The sequence below is a fragment of the Amblyomma americanum genome, chromosome 5 (genome assembly GCF_052857255.1).
Source record: "Amblyomma americanum isolate KBUSLIRL-KWMA chromosome 5, ASM5285725v1, whole genome shotgun sequence".
Classification (NCBI taxonomy): domain Eukaryota; kingdom Metazoa; phylum Arthropoda; class Arachnida; order Ixodida; family Ixodidae; genus Amblyomma; species Amblyomma americanum.
The window spans coordinates 72,159,313-72,182,007 of record NC_135501.1 but is presented as its reverse complement, the minus strand read 5'-3'; the positions used below and the strand labels follow the sequence as shown (position 1 = coordinate 72,182,007).

Genomic DNA, 22,695 nt, shown 5'->3' with positions numbered 1-22,695 from the left:
CAGGCGTAAGTGCAGGAAGCATTTTATAGGTCACATTTTACAGCTTAAAGAATTAATCGCCTATGATAATCATCATATTGAGGCAGACTATTTATAGACTAAGTAGTTATCTTGAAATAACAGGAATAAAATATTATGGCGAAGTATGATTTTGTTCTATACCTGAGGCCAACAAATAATGCTAGTTGCCGATGTCCAGAGACACTGGGCATTGTTTGTTGTGGCAGCACATGATTTATAACTATTGCAGAAGAAAGGGAAGGTAGACTCATTTTACGCTGAAATTGCTTCTGCAGATCGCACTTGAAAGTGCGGTAAAAACTAAGCACCGCAATATATGACGAAGTGATACCTGTACCTGCCGCTTCTTCTACCACCGATAAAGCGCACTGCCAGTCAAAACTGACACCACTCCAAGCCACGTGATAAAAGCCAGTAGTCGCATTAAGCGCCTGGCGAACGTGGCAGTGCTACGCAGCTGCCAGCGATAAGAGGACGTTGCGCTTCCTTATGAAGCAAGCCAAAGCGTTTTTTACTTTGCCACGATTGACATCATGCGACTAATATGGCAATAACCTGTGCGATGCAGATTGCAGGTGGTACAGGCTGAGCAGATTGCACAGTGCAGATTTTCTATATAACTGTCTAGCTACAGTAGCCAAGATTATTTAAGTTTAATGCAACAAATTCAGTTTTTTACACGGAAATTACAATAGTTGCTTTGCACAAACTAAATTTGAAACCAATAGTTGTTAAAATTGTGTACTTCCTTTTTAGACTATATTGTGATGAAAAACGTTTCGTCCAAATAAAGTTCTGTCACTCCAATATACATAAAGGGCTCATGAAACAATTTCTGAAAACGTCAAGGTGTTCGGCCTCTTTGGTGTCTGAGAAAATGTTTGAAAATAGCAGTAAGCAGTATAACAACTCCACCTGAATAATAGCTGCATTTTCATGAAACATCAACAGAGTCAAACACATTTGCGTTCACATAAGCATTATTATTGCTTCTAACCACGCACTTTCTCATTTTTCATCGATTTGTTATTTCAATAATAATAATAATAATAATAATAATTGGTTTTTGGTGGAAAGGAAATGGCGCAGTATCTGTCTCATATATCGTTGGACACCTGAACCGCGCCGTAAGGGAAGGGATAAAGGAGGGAGTGAAAGAAGAGAGGAACAAATAGGTCCGTAGTGGAGGGCTCCGGAATAATTTCGACCACCTGGGGATCTTTAACGTGCACTGACATCGCACAGCACACGGGCGCCTTAGCGTTTTTCCTCCATAAAAACGCAGCCGCCGCGTTAAAATATTCCAACAGAAAGGAAAATAGCAGTCGATTACTTCTCTGCAACATCGCAGATGTCCTGGTCGTAATCCGGAAAGCTGACTTCACAGGTGCCTTCGTACTGCTCCTCGCAGTCTTTAGGAATGGAGGCGGCAACTGTGCGGTCTGCCCACAACATGCACACTGTAGATGAAAAGAGATGAGGATATTAGGAATCCACTTTGAAATTCTAACCACCTGGATATTAAAAGAAACAATCTCCAACTCCCTCGAACCCAACGGCTCTCAGTTCGAAATTTCTGTACAGCGTATCGGCGATTAAAACATTTCGGTTCATATGTTGCTTCGAGTTTTTAACAGCTGCCGCAGCTCGAAGAACAGTGTTGTCTTACTTTCATAGTCAACACACTCCTTTTAAGTGAGAAATTAGAGCTCGGGGATTGTGGCAGCTCCAGGCCACTTGTACACTTTTACTAAGGCGAAATAATTTTTTGGCTCCTGACTTGCAAGCAGGGTTGTTCGCAGAAAAGTGTCACGCTACATCTGCCAATCAAACGTGGTTGAGGTGTCCACCAAGATTTCTAGATCTGAGTACTGCGTCCTTTCCTCAAAAAACTTTCCTTAAAATACATGCTTTCGCATTCGTCCACGTAAGCAGACAAGTGTCCTCACTGTTTAATAGTATTTAGTATTTAGTTAAATTGTAATTATTGAATTGGTTAGTTGATCATTGTAAATGCATAATTAGTTAATAATACTAGTGATTTGTGAAGTATGTCGTAAGCGGGAACTAAGTATACGATAAAGCACTGCGCATGTGCAAGGTGCCAGCCGACAATGTACCTGCGTTTCAGCCTACTGCACATGCGTGTGATGTCAGTGAGTGGCTCTATCATCGTTCGAGAGGAGCGCTCCCCAGGCAATCATGCCAGGCGCACCCTTAGCGCTGATCGGGAAGCATTCTGCCTAAACACTCTCCTGTGTCTCCAGCAGCCAAGCCTGCGCGCGCAATTGAGCGTCAGCGAAAGTGTCATGAAGCGAACAATTTTAAATGTTCCAGGTACAGCAATGAAGCTTGTTTCAGTTTTATGCTACAAATATCAGATTTTGTACACGGACACGGCGACAGCATTTGCAATCTGCCACTGAACCCCTTCCCGTTTGCTATGCAGGCACTGCTTGCATTTTTCCTGCTGTGGCTATCGGCCACTTCGTGCGGCCTGATATGCAATCCATCGATACCACCGACAGTGGATTTCTACCACGTCTGCGCGTCTGACGAAGTGCTTTGTTCACCTCCTGTTTCCACGTCGTTCCTGGACGCACCTAGCCGGGTAAAACTCGCCTGCAAACCACGTTTCGAATCGACAGAAACATCATCCTCATCCAAGTATTTAAGAAGCCAGCATGGAAACTTCCGCATCAGTGGACACGGCAACAGTACTTGCAATCTGGCACAGAACCGCTTCCCTTCTTCTATGCAGGTGCGCTCTGCCCTTTCCATATATTGTCACCGAGAAACGGTTGACGTAAGCAGGGCTGGTTCACTTGCGTTGCTTGTGCTCGCAAGACGTTGCTAGGACGCGCAAGGCAGCAGGCAGCACGAGAGATGAAGAGGACAAAGCATATAGCCCCGAGATGGCTCAAGGCTTGCCAACTGCCAGGAAATGCAGTTTAGCTGCTGTATGGCGCTACTAGAGGAGTTAGTAGTGTGGCATTGCTCCTCCGCTCTGAAAGACACTGACTCGGTGTAGTAGCAATGGGAGGCAGGACAAGGGTAGTCGTACCTGTCTGGCGTGTGGTGTAGACACGCGCGAGGGGCTAGCGGGCGCGGTACGGCTTCACCCGGGCGACGTGGACAACTTTGGAGGTCGGCCGTCTAGAAGAGTGAACTGTTCCCTGAGAAAGAACTTCGTAGGTAACTTGACTGAACTGGCGGAGCACCTCGTAGGGGCCAAAGTATCTGCGTAGAAGCGTCTCAGAGCGTCCTCGCATGCGGGTTGGGCTCCACACCCAGACTTGTTCTGCGGGCTGGTAACGCACATTTCGGTGGCGGAGGTTATAGCGCCGAGTGTTGTTAATTTGCTGGTTCCGGATGCGCTGTCGAGCCAGTTGGCGGGCGGCCACGGCGTAACGAACAAATTGGGCAGCACTCACAACAGGGGGGTAGCGCTAGCTGGAAGCAGCACTGCATCCAGCATGTTTGTGGCTTCGCGACCATGTACAAAACTAGATGTAGGGAAGCGTGTCGTTTCCTGGACCGCTGTATTATACGCAAAGGTGACCTAAAAAAGTATTGCGTCCCAGTTTCGGTGGTCCGCGTCGACATACACGGAAATCATGTCGGCGATCGTCTTATTGAGCCGTTCGTTGAGGCCGTCCGTTTGAGGGTGGTAAGCGGTTGTTTTGCGGTGACTGGTGCCGCTCAGGCGCTAAACCTCTTGCCTAAGGGCCGAGGTGAACGCTGTTCCCCTGTCAGTTAAAACGATGGTGAGTGCACCGTGTCGAAGCACAATGTTTTGAATGAAAAAGTTCGCAATTTAGTGAGCAGTACCACGGGGAAGAGGTTTAGTCTCACAGTATCGGCTGAGGTAGTCAGTGGCGACCAAAATGTAGCGGTTGTACAGCGAGGACTCCGGAAATGGGCCGAATATGTCCATGCCGACTGGATGGAGACTTGATGAGGTGAATCAATAGGCTGGAGTAGGCTGGCTGGCTTAGTCGGCGGCGTCTTGCGACGCTGGCACTCGCGGCAAGTTCTTACGTAACGCTTCACAACTGCAGAAACCCTGGGCCAGTAGTATTTTTGCCGTATTCGTGCCAAAGTTCGACTAAAACCAAGGTGACCAGAAGATGGGTCATCATGACTCGCCTGCAGGACTTCGTCGTGAAGGGCCGTAGGCACGACGAGTAGATAGAGAGCTTCTGTTGGACTGTAGTTTTTCTTATACAGAACGCCGTCACGTAAACAGAACGACGAGAGCCCGCGCGAAAATATTTGCGGGGGAGACTGAGCGCTTCCTTTTAGATACTCAATGAGAGGCCGTAGTTCACTGTCGTCTCTTTGGTGTTGAATAAGAATGGACGTGGAGATGGCGCCAAAAAAAAACAATCGTTGTCGGGGTCAGCTCGGTTGCCTTGAATAGGAGCACGAGACAAACAGTCCGTATCACTGTGCTTCCTACCGGACTTATATGCGATGGTGACATCGAATTTCTGAAGTCGAAAGGTCCAGCGTGCAAGCCGTCCCTAGGGATCTTTTAGGTTCACCAGCCAACACAGCGAGAGGTGGTCACTGACGACCCTGAAAGGGCGGCCATACAGGTACGGGCGCAATTTGGTTAATGCCCACACAATGACCAGGCATTCTTTTTCGGTGGCGGAATAGTTCGCCTCAGATCATGACAAGGTGCGGCTCACGTATGCGATTACGCGTTCTAGACCATCCTTCCTCTGCACAAGGACCGCACCGAGATCGATGTTGCTGGCGTCTTTGTGTAGATCAGTGTCGGCTGACTCGTCGAAGTGTCCAAGGATGGGCGTGCTTTGGAGACGAGAGCGGAGGTCTTCAAAGGCTTCCTGTTACTCCAGGCCCAAGAAAAACGGTTCGGAATCTTTCGTGAGTCGGGTGAGAGGCTCAGAAATCTGGGAGAAGTTCTGCAAAAAAAGCCCATAATAGGCGCAGACCCGCAAAGCGGCGCACACTGCGCTTATCGGTGGGCACAGGAAAAGAAGTCATGAAAGCAGTCTTATCGGCATCTGGACTAACCCCTTTAGCGCTCACGATTTGGTCCAGAAACTTCAACTCTTCGAAAGTGGAGTGACACTTTTCGGGCTTCAGAAAAAGACCGGCCGACCGAATTGCTACGAACAAAGCCCGCAGGCGTCTCAGGTGCTCTTCGAACGTGTCATAGAAGATGAAAACGTCATCCAAGTACACGAGACAAGACTGCCATTTGAGATCGGCAAGAACGGTGTCCATCATCTTCTGGAAGGTTACAGGAGCCGAACACAGACCGAAAGGGAGCACTCGGAATTCGTACAGACCGTCCGGTGTAATAAAGGCGGTCTTTTCCCTGTCGCGTTCGTCCACCTCGATTTGCCAATAGACGCTTCGTAAATCTAACGATGCGAAGGACTTGGCGTGGCGTAACCGGTCCAGGGAGTCATCAATACGCGGGAGAGGATAAACGTCCTTTCTTGTGAATTTGTTTAAACGTCTGTAATCAACGCAGAACCGTAGCGTTCCATCTTTCTTTGCTACTAGAAAAACAGGCGACGCCCATGGGCTCATCGACGGCTGTATCACGTCGTCCTGGAGCATTTCTTGAACTTGGCGGCGAATGGCATCACGCTCCTTCGAGGAGACCCGGTAAGCCGGCTGACATAACGGCCGCTGGTTGGCGCAAACTACAATTCGGTGCTTTGTGAGTGGTGTCTGCCTAACCTTGGAGGTCGTGGCAAAGCGAGCTCAGAAAGACCGAATAACGCTTTACAGGCAGCGTTTCTGATTACATGGGAGGTTTGGATCCACGTCAGTTATTACGGGAGTGGTCGGTTTCTCCAGTGATGCCGGAGCTCCGGACAAAACGTGCTGTCTGGCGAATTCGCTGAGTTCCTCCAAATAGGCAATAGCTGTTCTGCTTGGCAAACACTGGTTCACAGCCAAAATAGGTCACTAAGAGTTCGGTTCGGCCATTGTTCAGTTCAACAATTCCTCGAGCAACAAAGACTTGCCGACCAAGGAGCAGCGACATGTTGGTTTCAGCGATGCCATGAATTTCGGTGCTGTTATCGCAATGTTCTGTAACATACATGCGAGATCTTGACGGGATCAAAACGTGGTCGTCAAAGGCGCGTAACTTAGTCATGCGTGGCTCGGGATCACCGTCAACAGGGGGTTGATTTAAAAATGACACGACCAGCTCCTGAAGGTTGATGACGGCACCGTACTTCCGAAAGAAATCCAAACCGAGTATCCGGTCTTTGGAGCTCTCGGGCAGCACAGCAAAGCAACCAGGAAAGTACCACCGCGGATCTGTATTCGTGACGTCCAGACGCCAATCGGCGTGACCACATGGCCGCCGGCGGTGCGGATCTGCGGTCCAGACCAAGGGGTCAGAACCTTTCTGATGGCCGTCGCTAACCGACTGCTCATTACAGAAAAATCCGCACCGGTATCTACAAGTGCGGTCACATCGCGGTTATCAGCGGTTACTGAGATTTCGGCAGACGCAGTGGTCGCAGCACGTCGTTGTCGTTGAGGGCATTGGGTGAGGTCGTCTGTTGGATCGTAGCAGGGAATCGTCGATTTCGGCACAAACGAGACCGTCACGGCGTGTCGTCGTTGAGGTCGTGAGGTCATGTAGTCGCTGGTCGGATCGTAGCTACGGATCGTCGGGTGGAGGCTGTTCACATGGACCAATAGCGGCGTCCATATTCCTGGAGGACGCCGTCTTCAGTTTCCCCGATGTGGAACGTGCCTCTGAACTGGCAAGACGACGGGCGGCTTGGCGAAGAAAACCGCCTTAGGGATGGCGACCGGGACTGGCGTCGCTGCGAGGTCGATGGCTGCACATTATCGGACAGATATTGCTCGATACCCCGCAGCCTTTCTCCGTAGCGCGGTCGTGGTGCGTCAAGGGGAGAGGCCCGGCAAGCCCATTCTGTGGTAAGTGCAGTGACGGAGGATGTGGCCGGCTTCCCCACAGTGGTAGCAGAGTGGCCTATTGTTTGGCGTACGCCAAACAAGCACTTTTCTCATGGTGGACCCGTACTCCTGCGGTGCGACGGGTACAGCTGCAATTAGATACCGCAGTGAAGGCACAGGAGTGACGGGGTAAAAGGCTTGCACCACTGGCCCAGGACGGCTTTTTAGTGCTTCACTGCATGTCATCACGTAGGGCGCCGGCTGCGGAGCTTGTGGCGGCTGAACAACTCGCCGGACTTCATCCCGGACCACGTCCGGTATGGCTGCAACGCTTGCCTGTGGAGCTTCGAAGCGAAGTTTCTCGAGTTCTTCGCGTTCCAGGCTCCTCACAAGCTTTGGAAGCTCCTCAGGTGGTAGCGACGTGGGCGTTCAGTGGTGATCGGCTCCTACACACGCCTGAAGACCGTAGTGCGCGCCACGTTCCTGCAGAGAACGCTCCATGCTTGTTGTCTCCTTGGCAAAGTCGGCCACTGTTCTGTGCGGGTCACGTACCAGTCCAGCAAACTTTTCCTTCTTTTACTTCTTTTACGCCGCGCATTAAATGGCGTACCTTCTTGGCCTCGGGGATACCACGGTCGGCGCGAGTGAAAAGTCGCGTCATGTCCTCAACGAACATGGCGACGCTCTCGTTCGGCTGCTGCGGCCTCAATTGCAAGGCGAATTCAGCCTTCTCCCTTTTTTTCATCATCATCATCCTTTTATTTTATAAAACTAATACATCAAAACTTGATTGGACCATTAGCCAGCTCAGCTAGTGAAAGGTCCAAATAAATGATATTCACTAAAGAATGGCAGACGTTCTAAATACATGTACAAAAAGACGTGAGATGCTACAATAGCGGCATTGCAAATATGTTGAGCACATACATATTCTGAAAAACAACAGAAGATAGGTTTATGAATGTACAAAACCAAGCACAAACGCACTCAGTCCCACAGTTCTGGGCAGACAAGAAAAATGTTTTTCAATAAGGTCGAAAAATTATGTTTGAGTTTGATGTCATCGGGAATTCTTTCGCTGGTGTTGAACTTGGCTAAGAGGTCTCGGCGAAACACCTCCCAGTTAGTGAAAGAAGCTTCATGGTTCTCTTACCACGTCTTGGCCGACTCCTGTAGTGCAAAGTAGACATCCCGTAGTTAGCGCTCGCCGTCCCACTCGATGAAGCCCGCCACACGGTCAAAGCTGGCTAACCAGTCTTTGACGTCCTCAAATCTCTCACCGTGGAACGATGGCGGCGACCGAGGTGTGTGAAGGACGAACGACTGGGCATTCCCGGAATGCTGACTTGTCTAGCTAGCCGTAGTGAACATCATGGCCCTTACTGATCTTGTGAGCTGGCCGAACTCTGGTTGTAGGCCTCGCAGGCGGCGGTTCGCCTTGTGGACTGGTATTGTAGCCACGCGTTGAGAACTGATGTCAAAGGTGGTGCCCTCGAGGTGAGCATACATGGGCCGTCAACCAGCACCTCCACCAGATATGTCACCGAGAAACGGTTGATGTAAGCAGGGCTGGTTTACTTGTGTTACTTATGCGCGAAAGACGTTGCTGGGACGCCCAAGGCAGCAGGCAGCACGGGAGATGAAGAGGACAAAACCTCTATCCCCGAGATGGCTCAAGGCTTGCCAACTGCCAGGAAATGCAGTTAAGCCGCGGTATGGCGCTCCTAGAGGAGTTAGTAGTGTGGCAACATGCTAATAAAATTATTAACGACTGCTTAGTACTCTTCCGGCGTCCGCGAGCGCTGTGCGAGGTTTCCTCTGAATGATTTTCTAAGCCCTTTTGCTCTTGCGTGCGGGTTATGTGGAGGGCAACCCTGGGCCCCCAGCCAAACGCTCGGTTTTGCTCCTAGGCATTGCATCTTTATCATCTGATCCCGCGGAACAGATAAAAGTTATATTTCTGTTGCTAAAGGACGTTCACACTCGTTCTCTGCAAACTTCTAAAGCTCAGACGTAATAAGCAGCCGAAGTCAAAGGTATTCAAACAGACCTAAAGCCACTGAAACTATAAATCAATGATATTTAGAATTGTTTAGAGGTGCTTGGGGAAAACCGTAAAAAAATAGCAGAGCTCTGTGAGGAAATTTTAAGCATTCCAACTTAAATAGATGAAAATTTCACGCAGGTCAGGTAATTAGTATCACGGCAGGATGAGCTTGAAAACAGATCTCGGCGCAACAAATAAAATTTCTACGGCATTCCAGATGCCGGTGAAACCTAGCAGGACACTGAGAAAAAGAATCTACTGTTCTTACCGACGGCTTTTCTGACCCCCTTTCGCCCCATGCTATTGAACGCGCGCACCGTTTAGGAAATTTCGTCCGGTCGTTGCAAAATTTGCAAATTATAAAACGAAAGACTTGATCCTCTGCAAGCGCAACAGCCTGGAAGAAAGCTAGGTCGCACTTACGGGAGATTATTCAGTCGCAACACGTCTGGCACGTAAAAAGCTTCTCGATTTTGCGAAAAGCAAACTTGATTACCCGCCCACAAGATGAGCGACAACAAGTTACCTATGAACAAGAAATGTTACATGTACGATTCAAACACAAACGCCATAATTAACATTGATACACGCGGCGCACATGTCAGTTCAGCCTCTGCCGCTAGCTCGGATAGCACATCCTAGGCACTCGAAAGGGATAGTGGTTAGGCATCCACAGCTTCAGTATTGGTTTGTTTACTAACATCAGCAGCGTTCGTAACAAAGTATAACTCTGTATCATCAGCTATCGCCACTTGTTCCGCTAAAATCGTCGCATTAACAGAAACTTAGCTCTCTGCGCATGTTTGCGGCACTGATATATTTTTCGATGCTCATCGTTTTTGGTTCTTCTGCTGTGATTGGGGCATGCAGAGAGGCGGCAAAGTGCTTCTCGCTATTTCAAATGATATCCTTTCATCATGTTTACATGTCCAGACTAATCTAGAAATAGTACGGCCTGCGCTCACTCTTAGTCACCTGAGAGTAGTAATAGGTGTTTGCTACCGTCCATCTTCCTCGTCGCTTACGTTTAGTGACGAAATATACGATGCTCTTAATATCATCGCAACACGCTTTCCTTCATACTCACTATTCTTATTCGGGGATTTCAATTTTTCGAACGAAATACCGAATCCCCATTCATGTCCCCGTTCTCGTCTCAATGTCGCGAATTTTTACATGTGTGCTCAGTATTTTCAATAGTGCAATTATGCACGCAAGCAACTAGAATAACAAAAAGCGCGGCGAATACTCTAGATTTAATCTTGGCAAATCGATCTGACATCGCCTCATTTATTACATATCTTCCGGCCATCCCTGACCACTTGCTAATGCAGTTTGAAATTAACCTAGGCCCTCCGAATACTAAGAGAAAGTAAAATATTATACGAGACTACAACAAAACAAATTTTTGGGCAATAAATAATGAACTGCCGTCTTTTATCGATGTTTTTCTTGATAGCTTTGATAAACAGTGTTGAAACTAACTGGAGCATGTTCACAGCTAGAGTCTCCCAACTGACTGAACACTACATTCCTCAATTCCCTGTTACCACCCCCTCAAACACTCCCCGGTGCAATAATCCCATTATGCGCTTGTCTAACAAAACGAAACGTCTCTACTGCATCGCAAACCTCTCGTCAACTAGTTAGCGTTGGGCTTCGTGTACGGCGGCTTCCAACATGTATGGCCCGGTGCTCAGAGACGCTAAAAAGCACTTGCGCTCATATGTTTGGCCCTCTATGTTAACGACCAATGTGCAAAACTTCTGGCGGATCACCAATCCTTCCACCGATGACAGCATCGCTTTATCTGACCCAACTGGCGACACCATTATTTCCGACATTTGCGCCTCAACTATAAATCACACATTCACTGACAGCCTTACAGCCATGTCTGATGTAGTACTTATACCTAAAACTCACCACTTAACCTATGTTTCCATGCCACCTATACCTGCTTCCTACTCCTGGTGTCGATAAGCTTATTGATGAACTCAGTGTTCATTCCGCTCCAGGTTATGACTGCATAAGCTCAAAGTTCTTAAAAAGCACTTCAGCTTATTCTTTCATTATACCAACCAAAATTTTCAGCAATCACATCACCAATGAACGCTACCTACTGAGTGAAAAATCGGAAAGGTTTATCCAGTCTACAAATCCAGCAGCAGCGCATGCCCTAGTAATTATCGTCCCATATCCCTTCAGCACTTGTTGCAAAATGCTTGAACATAAAATATTCACCCACCTTGTTAACTTCCTCTAATCTAACTGCCTTTTTTACGTCTGCGCGACATGGTTTTCCAAAATCATATTCGTGCGAAACACAGTTAATATCGTTTACACTTGTATTGCTGCGTATTCTAGACTTATCACACTAGCCGACTGTATATTTCTAGACTTTTCGAAGGCTTTTAACAAGGTATGTCACAAACCTTTACTTCACAAAATAAATGAACTTAACATTGGCAGTAAGTTATTAAAATGGATTGAATGTTTTCTACATAATCGCTCAAAGCTTGTTTCAGCTAACAGTTATAAATCCACTTTTACCGAGGTACCTTCTGGAGTTCAACAAGGTTCAGTTCTTAGACCCCTACTGTTTCTAATTTACATTATTGATCTTTCCTCTCTTGTAAAACCTCATATTCACCAATGCGCTGATGATTGCGTTATTTTTAGAGAAATAACCAACGCTAGTGACATGACGTTACTTCAGTCAGACCTCAACACAAAAGAAACTAGTGCAAAGATTCATTGATGCAGGTAAATATTAGCAAATGCAAAGTCATGCATGTACCTAGAAAAATTTCCGCCCCGCTGCAATACTCCATTGATAACATTTCTTTGGAATCAGTTTGGTCATATAAATACTGAGGCGTTAACATTGCTTCAAATCTTAACTGGTGTTTTCATACCGAGAACATAATTAAAAATGCTAATCACATGCTAGGGTACTTTTTTAATGTTCCTTCAAATTTGAAACTATTCCTTTATAAAACACTAATGCAATCTAAACTCGAGTATGCAACAACTGTATGGCAACCTGCTCATGGCAACTTAACGATCTTGAGATGGTGCAAAATAACTCTGTACGTTTCATCCTTGCTAACTACAACCGCGCAGCGCGTATAACTACTATGAAATCTAATCTCTGCCTTCTAGCACTGACATCGCGTAGGAAAGTGTGTCGTGTCGCCCTGTTTGATAAGCTGTATCATCATCCCGCTCTACGCGATTACCTCATCCGCCAACCAATTTATTTATCCAGCCGCATTGATCATAATCCAAAGTAGGAACTGTGTCATGCAACACAAAATACTTTCCGCAGTTATTCCGGCCGCGAACCTCACGTGACTGGAACCACTTTCCCGAAGAAGCTGCAGGCATTGTAAATTATGAGCTGTTCCGCTTAGCACTAGCTAACATTGCATATTAAAATGCTATTTAAACATTTTTTAACCAACTGTATTTTCTCTTTTTTGTATATTTACCACTCCCCCTCTGTAATGCCACTGGCCCTGAGGGGCAATGTAAATAAAGTTTTGATAATTGCGTCATAGAGACATAATTTCTAAACTGTAGTTAATAAAAATCTGTACTTAGTTGCAGACTGCATTGATTAGAAAAACATATTTCATCAAAATAAAACGGCGTCAGTCTAATACACGCAAGGAATTTCAGAAAAAAACAACTGAAAATATCCATGTGATTTGCCTTTTTTGGTTTCTGAGAAAATGTTCATAAGATATAAAGAAATAATATATCGAAAAGCTTGATTTTTAGCTTAGGGACGCGAAATTGAAATCGTAAAACGTTCCCGGTTCATGGTCGTCGCTGGCGTTTTATCTGAAATGTCTTGCGAAGTCTATCGTTCTGGATATTGTCGAAGTAGCTGAGCGCATGCTGCAAAACACACCTTGAATGAAAGTGTTGTGCGCTCAGAATACAACTTATTTAAAATATTTCCCATGAAACTAAGCAAGCCTGTTTTCACATTGCATCGGAAGAATAGAACGTAGTTAGTCTAACGCTCTCGTTAAATCCAAAATTTTGGCTGTATGAGTCGCAAAGAAGCTCAGTGTAGACTAGCGTTTACAGTTACTTTTGGTTTTCCCAGCTGCCCACAATTAAAAAGGAACCTGTTTCCCCCGATAGGCTGTGTCAAATTTATCAAGAATTAACACGCATCCACAGATATTTTTTTTTCAATTCGGAACAATCTACTTCCTCAATGTGCGCCGAATTTAGAGGCCGATTTGCAGTTGCTAGCGGCACTTTTAGTATTTCGCAGCACTGAGTGAGCGCGCCATTTCATGGAACTGCTGCTCAGTTATCGTAGCAGTTTTTATAATATCCTCCATTATTTTTCTTTCATATAATCCTGTGTTCATATTATATGTATATGGCTGGCCGAATGCAAATGGTGCGGCATTGTTGAATGTGTAACTACCATTTCCACATCGCTTTATCAAAAAAGTTCCAGCTCGTTGCAGGATTTTTCTTTTCGATCTTGAGCCATGTTCATCGCATATTTAACGCTTAACTGATAAATATTATGTGGGCAGTCAATGAAGAAACTGAGCCTTCTGCCCGACACGCTACTTCCCTTGCAAAGTTACAAGATAGAATACGATTTCTTAACTTAGTCCAATACCAATGCCCTTCCTTGGCTTTATCGTAATGCTGATTTCTCTTCGAGCATATAACATTCCAGCACTGAACAATTTCCCGATGGGACTATCGATTATAAATCGAAAATAATTTAGAATATCCAGAATAAATGACGTAAAACAAAGTTTATGGCTCTTCGTGAAGAACCTCAGGTGACAGAATGCGTAGCACTCCCTCAACGTCTTTCGATAAGGTGAGATCAAAGCAGGCGCCGTGGTGGCGGACCCCTTTTTTCGCAGCTTTAATCGTAAATAAAGCCCTTAGAACTTAGTGATGGCAACATTTGAAAAACGGCGCCCCCGCAGTCAACGTGCCCCCCCCCCCCCCCCCAATTCCTTCGCCACGCCGGGAGCAGCCGTCCTGCGCCTCCCCAGGCATGCGTTGTACGTAATTTTTGATGCATGAATAGACGGAGGGGAGATGTGGCTACTTTGCGAAGTCTGAGGGGATTTCTTCGCAAAGTGACACGAGCGCCATCTCTCTGGAGGCGGCAGTATCCCGTCAGTTTTCCTAGTTTTCTCTTTGCCGCTGCGATGCCCATTGGCTGCTCATGGTCACGTGTTAATTTTGAAATTGTCGGCGCTGGCCCGCGCTATGCATCGTCTGCTGTGGATGCGGCTGTGGCAGTTGATGTTAGTGTTGTAGGCAGTAGCCACAGGCAGTGGCTAGGCCGTCTGCTTGGCTTGGCTTGGCTGCGCTGCGCGCTCGCGCGAGGCTCGCGGCTCGCGGCGGCTGGCACGCGCCTGGGGCTCGGGCCGCCATTCGCCTGGCTGGAATAAAGCTGTCCGGTTGGCGTCTCAAGGGTCCTGCTTTCCTCAACTCAACATGGTGTCAGAAGTAACGCAATTCCCACAGTAAGCCGAACCGAGGCTGCGTCCTATCACTCGGATACCCATCGACGGTGGCACACGTGCCAGCAGCGTCTACGGCCTGGACTACGCGGCCAGTACATGGCGTCCTTCGTCATTCAACCGCCCGAGGCCTTCTGCTTCACGACTCCTGGTGACTGGCCGAAATGAAGGAAGTGTTTCGAGCATTTCTACACAGATTCCGGTCTATGCGACAAATCAGGGTCACACCAAGTCGACACGCGCCTTTACTTGATGGGCGGCCAGGCCGAGGACGTCTTCAGAACCTTCAAACTGTCCGGTGAGAACGCTCAGAACTTTGAAGTCGTCCTGAAGCAGTTCAGCAGCTACTTCATACCGCGGCGCAACGTCATTTTTGAACGGACACGCTTCAACACGAGGGTCCAAAACGACGGCGAATCCGTGAAATACTTTGTAACTGCGCTTCACGCACTTTCCAAACATTGTGAGTACGGTACGCTCCGAGAGGAGCTGGTTCGAAACAGACTGGTCGTCGGCATTCAAGACCAGAAATTTTCAGCGAGGCTGCAACTTGCCGCTGACCTTACTCTTCAGAAGGCGCTCGAGTTCATCAGGCAGGTTGAAAGCGTTCGTCAGCAGCAAGCGGAGCTTCACCCCGGAACGCTGACTGTCAGCAAAGTTGCGTCTAGCAGACTGCAAGTCAGGCACCCCAAGAACGCTGCTCACGTGAATGACGGACGAGATCATTTTGAATCAAGGCCACACCCGCGTCCAGCTGACAGTCCGACGTTGGTGTGAGGTAAAACCTCACCCGCGTTCACTGTCCCCAGCACGGACGCAGGTATGTAGGGGCTACCACAAAAAGGGCCGTTACGCGTCTGTTTGCATGTCACGCCGGCTTGACATCGTTGAAGCATCAGGAGCCGACAACAAAGGTGGATTTCTCGGAACCGTCTCGTCCTTCGCGTTTACTTCAAGACCATGGGAGAGAGTTGCAATGGACCTGTTCTTCATTAGCCACTGGTGGTTAACTCTGACTGATTACTACTCCCAATATCCTGAACTTGTTCTCCTGGAAAAGTTAACTTCAAGCATAGTAATCACACACTTCAAATCGAGATTCGCCCACCACGGTATCCCAGAGCTACTGCTCTGCGACAATGGTCCGCAGTTTTCGCCCTCCGACTTTACCAAGTGTGCTCGTGAATACGGCTTCACCCATGTCACCTCAAGCCCACACTACCACCAAAGCAACTGACTCGCAGAAGCTGCGGAGAAGTTCATCAAGTCTTCGTTGAAAAAGACTCAGGACCCGTACCTGACCCTCCTATCCTACAAGTCAACACCACTCAAAAACGGCTACAGCCCCTCTGAACTACTGGTGGGCGAGGCGGTTGAGGACAAAGCTAACCGTCACTTCCAGAATGCTGGTTCCCTGCTTGCCAGACGCCAACAAACTCCGCAATTCTGAATAATAATACCATGCGCAGCAGCTTCGAGACTACGACAAGCGACATGTCAGCTTCCAATTCTCGAGGGGTATGAATTCTGGGTCACGGGCCTGAAGAGGACAGAAAACGTACAGAGGCCCGCAGAAGAGCCTCGGTGCTACATCGTGGACACTGGAGACGGCACCGCGCAGCGATCGGACCCACCTTACTCATTTCCCAAGTCTGGGAGAGGAGGTGAAGACAGCGAGGCATCTGTGTATACAGATGCAGAGATAGACGTAGACTAGGCGTCTTTGGACGGAAGTTCTCTGGGAGAATCACACGTGACCTGTGTGGACGCCTCATCGTACCATCACGCCAGGAGTGGACGCTGTGTAATTCCGCCGAAGAGACTCTCCTATGTTTCAGGGTAAATGTTGTAGGCAGTCGCCACAGGCAGTGGCTAGGCCGTCTGCTTGGCTTGGCATGGCTTGGCTGCGCTGCGCGGCTGCGCGCTCGCGCGAGGCTCGCGGCGGCTGGCACGCGTCTGGGGCTCGGGACGGCATTCGCCTGGCTAGAACAAAGCTGTCTGGTTGATTTTTGGACTACCACCATTGGTGTACACTATTCATTCGGCTCATCAACAGGTGAAATGACGCCAATATTTTCCAATCGCTGCAGTTCAAGCCTTGCTTTCGTGTAGAGAGGATTTGGTATGCGGCGAGGGGTGCTCGAAGCAAATGGTTTCGCACCTTCGCGCAGGCGAATGCGGTGTTTTCTTATTAGCTTGCCGAGGCCTTGAAACAACGATGGAAATTAGTCTCTTGGGTTCATCTTCTTCGCGACCGCACTGACGAAGGTTAGCACCTGCAAATCTCTTACGGCGGGTTTTCCAAGTAAGGGAGTGTAGACATCTTTCAGCACGTAGATGTCTTGGAGCGTTTCACGTCCACGGTAGGCGAGTTGAAGACCCGCTACGCCCTTGGCTGCGAGAGGCTGAGCGTTCGCGCGAGGCGCGCGGCGGCTGGCACGCGTCTGGGGCTCGGGCCGGCATTCGCATGGCTGGAATAAAGCTGCCTGGTTGGCGTCTCAACGGTCCTACTTTACTCAGCTCAACAGTTAGCTCCTTGGACTTCGACTTTTGATGACGTGCTATAGTTCGCGTGCGCTAGGAGAGGATGCTCGCGGTTGAGCTTTTCTATATATATCTACGCCGAAACTGAAAGTCCTTTCCATGGTTATCCGCTACGACATTGGAGAAACACTACTTGCGGCTTGAGTCCTGGTAGTATACATTTCTAAATCAAGTTTCGATTTAGGTCGGATTTGTGAGGTTTAGCTTTCCAAAAGCGAATGAATTTAGGAAAATATTTTTTTAAGAACGAAGACGCATTTGCCTTGTCATCTATTTTTATTTCGCGGCCAATGCTCCGTTTACTTATGTAGCCGTGACCTCCTTCACGCGCCGATATAGATATATAGTGCGATTGTAAGTCGTAACAGCTTGTTCATCTAAAGCGAAAGTGTTTCAAAGCAGTCTGTAAATTGCTGCCATGCTAGGCAAGTACCGTAAAGTGCGTCTTTCAGTTAGACACAAAATTATTCGCGCTGGAATTTGACGCAAAAATGACGTGCTACAGACTTGCTTTTCAAATACCAAGTTTGGACAATGTACTTACCTGAATTGATCTAAATTAATTATAAATTCGCGCCGCCTTCAGCACTGAGGCCCCCATAACAAGTAACCTTGGCATACTGCGCGTTCCGAGTTGCTACAGTGCGCGTTGTATTGAATGCGCACGTCAGGAGCCGCTGCAAGCAAATCTTCAATGTGACTTGGATTTAAATGCTTAAAAACCGTCTTGTTTCAGAGTCCAGTAGCGATGGAGGCAAAACTGCGTTTGTATTCCTGAAGACGTCTTTCTACGCACACAAGCCGCAGTTTGCTGAAGCAGGGAGTAGCAGACGACGCGCCCGACACCTCAAAGCGACAGGAGCGCCACCGCCTATGGGCTCCGTGCGCTGGTATGGTGGCGCCAGCAGCGACCACATCGCCAGCGCCGCCTCGCGGCACTCGCGGCGTTAACCGGGCGCTCTCGAGGGGAGACCCGCGCTCTCCTCGAGACTGGCCGTGGTGTCCCTGCGCCTTCCTCCATGCCGGTGAGTTCGCGTCAGCCCTTCCGCCTAGCAGACGAGCACTAACCGCGATGCCATCAACGCCTGCTTCTCTGCGGATTTCAAGGCATTAAAAGGTTTGGCACCACCGATGCTACATTTAGTTTCAATTTCTTTCAGGTTGTGCTGACCACCGTTGCCGAGCAGCCATGATTGTGTTGCAGTCCCGACGGCACTGCAATATTTGGCAGCGCAGTTGACCTTATCGAGATTAATTAAGTACCTTTACAGTTTGAGAAACAAGTCTCTGATTGACTCAGATAATGAAATCAGCTATGTAATTTACGCCCACTGCGACATCCACTATGTGAATGGTCGGCTAGAATTGCGAAAAACGCACTTACTACACATATTAGATTATAATGCTCTACATCCTGCAGGATCGTCACTGCTTTACTTTGTGTATTCCCCTCAGAGAAGCATAGCTCTAAGCATACAAAAATACGATGGGTTTCTTGCTAAGTATCTTCCAGAGTTAGAGGACTTTCATTTCAGGATTTCGTGAAGGCCCCAATTACAATTATTGCGGTCGTATTTTTCTTTTGGTAAATACTTAACTCTAGAAAGGCCGCCGCGGAGGCTCAGTGCTTATGGTGATCAGCTGCTGACCTAAATGACTCGGGTTCGATCCTGGTTGCGGCGGTCGCATTTCAATGAAGGCATGTTTCTAGAGGCCCGCGTACTGCGCGATATCAGTGCAAGTTAAAAAAACCCAAGTGGTTCAAATTATTTCGAACCTTCTACTATTGCGCCTCTTATAGTCTGAGTTGCATTGGGACGATAAACTTCATTAAAATCAAAATATTAATTCCAGGCAGTAAGGGTTTAGCGATGTTGTGAAATCCAAGAAATATATATAGGAAAATTTTAACCACTCTCTATTGTTCTTTTCCCTCGTTCAGAACAGGATTTGAGATCTCAGAAATGCAACAAATAAGGATACAAAATTTTCAACCACTGTAGGAAATAAAATGATTCAAATAAATACACAAAACCTTAGGTGAAACAATGAGAAAACTACATAAGTATACTCAGAAGTACGACGTCGCTCCCACAGCATACACAGAAGCACAAAAAAATTACAAACAAAATTGACTCGCTGAACCACAGATGAGCATAACAAACGAAGACTCAAACTTCAGATGCTAGCTCCAAGAACTTCACCGTAGACCATTTCCTGTGACTGACTGAGCGCATTCCTTCCCTCTACATAAAGACCTAAAGCAACTCCTACCTATGACGGCACGTTCAAAACACCCTAGTCAGTGTCAACCATTTCCCACTTCACACTCATCAATTTAATTCCACAGTGTACTCATTTCCAGCAGATCCTCTGTGCGTGAGCGAGCACGCACGATGTCCAAAGAAAGTGTTAAATATTGTTACGGGGAAATACTATTTACATTTAATTACAAGTGTTGGGGGTTAGAATAAAGAGTTCCTAGCAGGGAGAACCAACACGAACAGGGAGCTGCATTAACCTCCTCTTCTTCGTTCGTCCTTTTACGCGAGAGGCCACTTCGTTTTCCACTGACACTTCATCGTAACAATATATTCGGTACCTTTTGCTGCAGTGTTTTATAGCTGTTGTGACATTGCTAAACAGATTATCCAAGTTTGTTTTCGCCTTCGAACGAAACACCTCACCGTTCGCCTCGCTCACTGCATACTGAACCAGAGAGCTGCGTCGGCTGCGTCCGCCTTTCGCCACCGCTGTTAACCAGGTGGCGCCACTCGCGCGCACCAAACTGCAGCGCACGGAGCCTATAGGCGGCGACCGCGTGGACACGCTCGCTCCTCGCCTCGACACCGTTTTCTTCAAACGGATCCTAACTGAAAAATGTTGCCCTCCACTACAGCGTTTCGCGTAAACCCACAGTCTTCTACAAGGATGTAAAAGATCACTACTTCACGGCTCTTATTTTTCTTAAATAAATCACTTCTTCCTAATGCTGGCTTTTACGTATAATCGAACCGTCATATGCTTGCACTTGCTTGTAATGGTTTACTGCTTTGTCGCTTTTGATAAAATATGTTTAGTAATCTAACAAATGCAACGTAGCGTTCGAACTTTTCTAACATGCATATGGTAAAATAGACTGTATTTTAGAGTTGCTGCTCCTCTATACTTATTTTTTTCTCTTTACAGGCGCTTGAGGACCCTGGTTTAGCTGCCGTTCTTAACGTAGCGTTCACGTACAGCACATTACGTCTTCTAGATAGGACAAAACTGTTACAAATATCAATACTACATTTCCTAGCAAGTCGAGCTTTCTCGGGAAAAAATTTCAAAAATTAAGGAATTTCAAGACACTGTTATGGAAATATTGATGTGTAGCATTTGTATCATGTGTATCATATGTACCATTATTCTGATATGCAGCAAAATCATTCTTTTATAGTGTTTCCCGCAACTGCATCGAACAGTTAAGACTTGCATAAAAAACCAAAGGGTACGCTGTTGACGACAGGAAAGACGTGAAAAAAAAAAGACTGCCGTTGGGCGATCTGCGGATATATTGATTGTTACAGTGAAATCTTTCATTATATGAAAAAATTGCCGTCTTAAATGGTTTCCGGCTCATAAATGCTTTTGTGTAGAATTGCTGAGTATATGCAGGGATAGAGTATAGAGTATGTAACGTGCCTTCTTTTAAGAGGTTTCTTTGTCTAGCGTTTTCACAACGAATACTAAATACTGGATTCGGAGTTCAGAATTTAGTGCTCTGAAGAGCAGCCTTACGGTCCTCTCCTTCATACGGAATGATGGCCACCAAGCAGTTCACGTAGTTGCTGTAATTATAGTACGCCGTGTATGGTGTCGTGAAGTCTGAAAATAGGAGGAAAGTTTGGTTATTAGCCCCAGAGAGATTCACCTGCGCACGAGAACAGCGGCACGAAGCGGGGTTAGGATTTCTATGCAGGAAGTCAGTAAATAAAAACATGCATTAAGAGCACGGAATTCGTTTTGCAGTGAAATCAGTCAGTTTTCTTGCGCTATTGTAAGGTATTATGGAGGCTGCAGCGCTCGGAAACATTGACAACAAGGAGAGACCACATGCGCATGTATTGTCTCATTGGTGTTGTACTTGCCCAATCAGCTACCCTCATCACATCATAAAGTGCTGTCCTTTCACCGTGAATTTCGCAGAATGCGTTAGAAATTAACATTGACTACGCAAAAAAGATCTTTAAATATCGAACACGAGCAGTGTGTGGATATTGGCCGCTTCAATATTGGCTTCAATCACTCTCTCAGCGGTCGACAGCGACCGCAGACATCCGGCCTCAAGTTTACGATATTCCTTTGAGTTTCGGAGAAGCGGCTACAGAAAACTTGTTGTTCGTAACGATTTCCTTGTTTTGGTCTATACTTTTGGTATAACGTCGCAAGGGGATTCAGGCTATGAGGGACGCCATAGTGAAGGGCTCCGGAAAATTCGACCATCTGTGGTTCTTTGACCTGCACTGATATCGCAAAGTACACGGGCCTCCAGAATTTCGCCTCTATCGAAATTCATCCGCCGCGGTCTGGATCGAACCCGCGTCTTTCGGGTCAGCAACGGAGCGCCATAGCCAATTAATGACAGCGGCGGCGCCTTTTATTGCTGTTCTACACCTTCTTTGTGTGTAGTTCTTAGTTTTATAACAACATCTGCCACAAGAGCACCTGCGGCTGAAATCTACCGGAACGTTTGGGGACTACACAGTTTCTTTGGGGATTACACTGAATCCAGCATTTGGAAGGGGAGTGTTCTAAGCGCACACAGTAATGTAGCACTTTTGATATATGTCCGCGTAAGCAAGAACTTGCTGCCTAAGAGAGAAAACCTAAAAAGCTAAGGTTCTTAAGGACAGCTTACTTTCCTTTATTCTCTGCAGTAGTAAACAATCTTATATCAGATTCATGCATGCAAAGTTCCCGACATTTCGTTATCCTTTGCGAGTTTACTTCAAGCGCTCTCAATGTGCACGCAAAACTTGAAGTTATTAATATAAGAAGGCGCATATCCATCACCGCAAAAGGCGGCAAGCTTCTTGTCACGTTGTCAAGGAGAAAATATTCAAGTGATGCAGGCGGCCTTTCTAAGAGTCCCTGATGAGGGGCAACGACACAGAACATATGTCTTCCCTGCTGTACCACCAGTGAACGTTAATTTTCACGGCACAGCAAAAATACCAGGTTACTGAGCGATATGAAGAATAATACAAGTGTGCGTTTCACGTTTATGTAACCACCTAAATATAGAGTTGTATACGTACCATTATTGGTATAGAAGGTCAGCTGATCGGGAGCGCTACCCGGGGATATGTCGAAGCTTGACGTTTTCCTTTGAAAGATAAGAAAAAAGAAGATTTGGGGTGGCACCTTCAACGAAAAGTTTTCCTTACAACGATGGCCACTTGTATTGGGATAAATAGCACTGTTGGACATCCTTCAGAGCTATTATAGGAAACTCGTTTCTTTTTAAACGTACTAGTAACTGGCGTTACCTGTCCGATCTTAGTATAAAGCTACCGTGCAGTACTATCATATGGCGCTTTGTTACGTTTACAAACAATCTTCTCATACTAGCACTTTTTCCGGTCCCCA

General features: G+C 47.0%; 1 protein-coding gene across 3 annotated transcripts in view; it reads right to left on the bottom strand.

Moving 5' to 3' along the window:
- Positions 1–1,314: 1,314 nt before the first annotated feature.
- The window catches only part of LOC144134786 (uncharacterized), a 35,520-nt gene continuing 14,139 nt past the window's right edge, over positions 1,315–22,695 (bottom strand). For 2 of the 3 annotated variants that reach the window (XM_077667617.1, XM_077667616.1), the window contains exons 3-5: positions 22,365–22,432; positions 20,845–20,931; positions 1,315–1,481 (exon numbers count right to left, since the gene is read on the bottom strand). In XM_077667617.1, coding sequence (XP_077523743.1) covers positions 1,351–1,481; positions 20,845–20,931; positions 22,365–22,432 — 286 coding nt within the window. In that variant the 3' untranslated portion in view covers positions 1,315–1,350. The remainder of the gene's footprint in view (positions 1,482–20,844; positions 20,932–22,364; positions 22,433–22,695) is intronic. The other variant, XM_077667618.1, reaches the window with a different exon arrangement.